Below are 5,000 nucleotides of genomic sequence, written 5' to 3' on the forward strand. Positions count from 1 at the left end.
GATGGCCTGTTATCTGGGCCGGTGGTTTCGGGTCGTGATTCTTTGGGGGTGCTATTCCTGGAACCAGAGGGAGCAAAACAGCCGAGCAGAAGAGTTGTTTTCTTCACAGGAGAGGCACAGAGAGAGAGAGAGAGAGAGAGAGAGAGAGAGAGAGAGAGAGAGAAAGAAAGAGAGAGAGAGATGGATTAGGCTGAAGAAAAAGTGAGAATGAGAGAGAGAGATAGGGATCAAGAAGGAGAGGAATAAGGCTAAAGATAGAAAGAATTAGTGTCAGAGTGGGATAGAACGACAGAGATAAAGAGATCAAGGGGAAGAGAAAGAAAGAAAAAGGGGGAAAGAGAGAGATAGAAGGGGAGAGGAGTGTGGAGAAATCATGGCAGCGTTACCATGGAGAGGAGATGGCCAGAGACCTGAGCTGAGGTCAGTGCACAAGGCCGTCTGTCACTTTCTCTGTTGCCAAGGCGATGGAAGCATCTCAAAAGCAGCTTTTCCGCCGCAGAGCTGGTCACAACAGTAGATGTATCTGTGTGTGTGTGTGTGTGTGTGTGTGTGTGGGCCCCCGTGCTGCAGGAGAATGCCAGCTAGTTATCTCCAAGAGCAGGCCCCACTAAATATAGCGCTGGGCTCAGCTGGTGGTCGGCACGGAAACCCACTCGGCCATATGGCGAGCCACGGAGAGTGGCGTGGAGTGGGGTGGCGGAGACAATCCTTTCTGATCTCATCTTGTGTGTGTGTGTGTGTGTGTGTGTGTGTGTGTGTGTGTGTGTGTGTGAGATGTGAGTGCTCGCACATGCTCACACACAGGCTTCTACTCTCACCCTCTCTGTAGCTCTTGATTTGATTAGCCTTCCTTTAAACACTTTTGGACCAAATGAGAAAAACTAACAAAGTCAAATAACATGCTTTTTAAATTCAAATTGTGGTGTATAAATCATTGCAACGAGTCTCAAAGAGCACTTATCACTTATCAGGATGTATATGTTATAACTCCATGTTATCTGGGTTTGGGTTAGGTGGCTTCAGTGCAGTGGTCTAATAAAATGTGGTGTGTGTGCAGACTTTAGACGGTTAATGGCCACAGTGTAACGCCAGAGAACAGGGCACTGCTATCTTATCTCCACTATCAGTCCTCAGCGGCTGTGGATTTGGACAGGTACAATGCAAAGGTCAGCAGAAAAGCTACGTATTTAGTTTAGATATCTCTCTTTTAAATCCCCCCACCTCTCTCTCTCTCTCTCTCTCTCTCTCTCTCTCTCTCTCTCTCTCTCTTCTCTCTCTCTCTCTCTCTCTCTCTCTCTCTCTCTTTGCTTGTGGGAGTGACTTTCATTTTCACTGGTGTGGGTCATTATTCTAGCCTACACGTCCTCCTGTGAGAGTTCAACCTTCAGGTCCTTGATTTATGAGAGTTTGGCAAAAATGTATGTCTGATCTCTCTCTCCCTCTCTATCCCTCTCTCTTCTCCTCTCCCTTCGCTCCTCACTCTCTTTATCTCTCTGACACAGAAGAATTTATTATTGCTGTGTAGACATGCTCCACTCCACTCCTACTGCAACCTGTACACACACACACACACACACACACACACACACACACACACACACACAGATAGAGAGAGGGAGAGGGAGAGAGAGAGAGACTGAGAGACCGGCCTGTTGATTGATGAGATTGCCTTTCAATTTCTGGCCCAGCTGTCTGAGTGACACACTGTCAGCCCAGGAAGATGAGGGAAAAAGGAAAGAGAGAGGGAGCAGCGAATAGATAGAAAGAGAGGGGGAACAGTGGATAGATAGAAAGAGAGGAAAGAAAAAAAGAGGAAAGGACTGATAGATTGATTGAGAATGCTGATCAGTGGCTTAGCTGGCTGTGTGGCCTCCCAACAATCCATCAACATCTAGTGCTATGTCCAGTGCTATGAGACTGTTTGCAGGCTGTGGCCAGACTTGCTCCTTCTATTTCTGCATCTCTCTCTCTTTCATCTCTGTGTCTGTATCTCTTTCTTTCTCTCTCTCTCTCTCTCTCTCTCTCTCTCTCTCTCTTTCTCGCTGTGCCATGAGTGCAGTTGGCAGGGTGACGAGTGGCATAACCATCTATGGTTGTACCCTCTGCAGAAAATAGGGCCATGAGTTTTGCTCTTGGGCCCCCCCCCCCCCCCCCTCTCCCTCTCTGCCTCCCTCCCTCTCTCTCTCTGTTTCTCTTCCTCTTGTCTGCTTGTTACGCAACCCTGTGGAGTGTAGCGGTGTCGGGAGAGGCTTGTTATGTTATCTAATGTCATGCGACGCTGGAGCAGGACAGGAAAAGGGCCTGGCTGGGCTGCGGGCTCCGTCGGCCCCTGAGGGCCCCTGCGTGCCCCAGCCAAAGGGGCCCCTGCTGGGGTGGAAGTCGGTCGGGTGGGAGCGCCGTAGCCCGGCCTCTCACAGACATCTTACATAACAGGCCTTGGCTAGCCCATCACACAGCTGCCTTTTCACCTCCAAACACACGTTGACACACACACACATGCGCGCACACACACACACACATACACACATACGCACACACGCACACACACACACACACACACACACACACACACACAGACTGTCCCTGCGCCCCTAATTGACTAGGCCTGGCAGGATAGAGTGATTTAAAAGCTCATGTGGTGCTGGTTAAGAGTGGTCCTGTCACGCACAGGAATGTTGTGAGACGTAACAGAGGGAGGTGCTGGGCAGGGCTCTACTGATGGCCTCCATGCACAGGATACAGGTGCAGCAGGAGGTGTGTGTGTGTGTGTGTGTGTGTGTGTGTGTGTGTGTGTGTGTGTGTGTGTGTGTGTGTGTGTGTGTGTGTGTGTGTGTGTGTGTGTGTGTGTGTGTGTGTGTGTGTGTGTGTGTGTGTGTGTGTGTGTGTGTGTGTGTGTGTGTGTGTGTGTGTGTGTGTGTGTGTGTGTGTGTGTACTGGACCTCTGTGCCTGTGCTGCAGTAGGCTCAGTTTGAAGAGGTGAACATCTAATGTTCTAATTCTTCTAAACACTGTATAGTATGGACAAAGATGTAATATATTGTTCTCTCTCTCTCTCCCCCTCTCTCTCTCTCTCCCTCTCTCTCTCTCCCTCTCTCCCTCTCCCTCTCTCTCTCTCCCCCTCTCTCTCTCTCTCCCTCTCCCTCCCTCTCTCCCTCCCTCTCTCCCTCCCTCTCTCCCTCTGTAGCTGTACCGCAAGGCGGTGCAGCAGATGAACCAGGCGCTGATCCGTAAGCTGACGGCGCTGAGCCAGTACGAGGAGGCCCTGGCCAAGATCAGCGCCACGGCCACCGAGCGGCTGGCCGTGCTCAAGGTCAAGCCCCAGTCGGCGCAGCGCGACATCCTCAGCATCTGCAGCGACCCCTTCACCCTCGCCCAGCAGCTCACACACATCGAGCTGGTGAGTGTCTGTCTGTGAGTGTGTGTGTGTGTGTGTGCTGTTGGTGGACGTGTGTGTGTTTGTCCTCTTAAAATCCATTGGAATCGACTTTCAGATGCAGGCTGAGCAAGTCTACTAGAAGGATCCCTTTGCTGGAGTTAATGGCCATAAACCTCCAGAATGAACGGGTTGTGTTCATTTGAATTTATGTATATTTACGTTAACTTAACGTTCTTAAATTAACCTTAAAAGTCACAAGCTACTGTCAACACTGGGGCTTAAAGGCCTGTGTTGACGCTACGTTTACTGGACACACAAGGACTGACCACTACAGAGAACGCAAACAAATCCCTGATATAACCCCACTGCCACCGACCTGGGGTTGACCTCATTTAACTAAAACACCTCAAATGGAATCAACGGATGCGTCGATGCTTTGGCGATTGTCACTCATTTAATTAAAGCGGGACTCTCTCCTCAAAACCCCCTAAGATTTATCTCCCTTTCAACACACTTAAGTGTGTATAAATGGTCCACTGTTCTGTGACAAACACCTGAGATGTTAGTGTGTGTGAGAGAAGAGAGAGAGAGCAAGAGAATAGAGAGAAAAGAGAGATTGACACAGAGTGAGAGAAAAAGAGAGTGTGTTTGTGCCATTCACTATAAGCGTGATTCCTCCAGCTGGCCCGCGTTTAGCCAATTGATTTTCCTGCATCAGCGTCGCGTCTGAGACTCCCATTGATCCAGCTATTGAACCAGATTAATATATTTATATTTTCTCCAAGGTGACCACTTGGCTGATTTCTCAGCGTTTGACTGATGACCCGGCTGATTCGAATTGACTTAATGTGTTTGTTTTTTTCCCCTTGCCTGCAGGAAAGATTAAGCTACATCGGGCCAGAAGAGTTCGTCCAAGCCTTTGGTCAGAAAAACCAACTGGACAATGATAAGGTATGTGAAGAACATCATCTCAGCACACACATTATCATACAGTATTATTACACAGTAAATGAGATATTGTAGACTCTTAGTGGGTGTTCTGAAGCTCAAACAGACTTTTTGGGGTTTGGTTGTAATGTTGTGAGTGAGTGCACCCGATGCATCCAAATGAAGAGATAGCTGCCTATCGACTCTCAGCTCAATAATAAGCACTCCCCCTGACCTCAGAGGGTCAAAGCAAAGTCACCACGTTCACACCACACATGGCCAACTCCCAGGCTCAAACCCCACTCCCACCCTCTAAAATAAAAACCTCCTCTCCTCTCTCTCTCCTCTCTCTCCTCCTCCTCTCTCTCCTCCTCTGTCCTCCTCTCTTGTCCATTTCTCTCTCCGGTTCTCCTCACTACGTTCACGATTCTGCATTCCGCCGTCCTTTGTTTGGGCGCATCTTAGCAACCGGCCAGACGCCGCCCCGTCAGTCCAGTCGGAGGAAATGAAAGGCCGAGCTAAAAGTTTGCTCAGGTCGCACACTGCACATTCTTGGGAGCCTCTTTGGGGGTGAATTGGCGCCGTTTTCACCCCCTTTGTCCCGCGCTGCCTGACGATCTGGGGGTGGGAGGGGGCAGGAGAGGGCGGGAGGGGTGGAGCCCTCCCTGGCTGCCCATCAAAGGGAGGGTGGCGGGGG

General features: G+C 50.0%; 1 protein-coding gene across 2 annotated transcripts in view; it reads left to right on the plus strand.

The window, feature by feature from the left end:
• The window catches only part of rasgef1ba (RasGEF domain family, member 1Ba), a 51,962-nt gene that overhangs the window by 31,680 nt on the left and 15,282 nt on the right, over positions 1–5,000 (plus strand). For both annotated transcript variants that reach the window (XM_062543015.1, XM_062543016.1), the window contains exons 5-6: positions 3,185–3,397; positions 4,253–4,327. In XM_062543015.1, coding sequence (XP_062398999.1) covers positions 3,185–3,397; positions 4,253–4,327 — 288 coding nt within the window. The remainder of the gene's footprint in view (positions 1–3,184; positions 3,398–4,252; positions 4,328–5,000) is intronic.

This window comes from Sardina pilchardus, chromosome 8 (genome assembly GCF_963854185.1).
Source record: "Sardina pilchardus chromosome 8, fSarPil1.1, whole genome shotgun sequence".
Lineage (NCBI taxonomy): Eukaryota > Metazoa > Chordata > Actinopteri > Clupeiformes > Clupeidae > Sardina > Sardina pilchardus.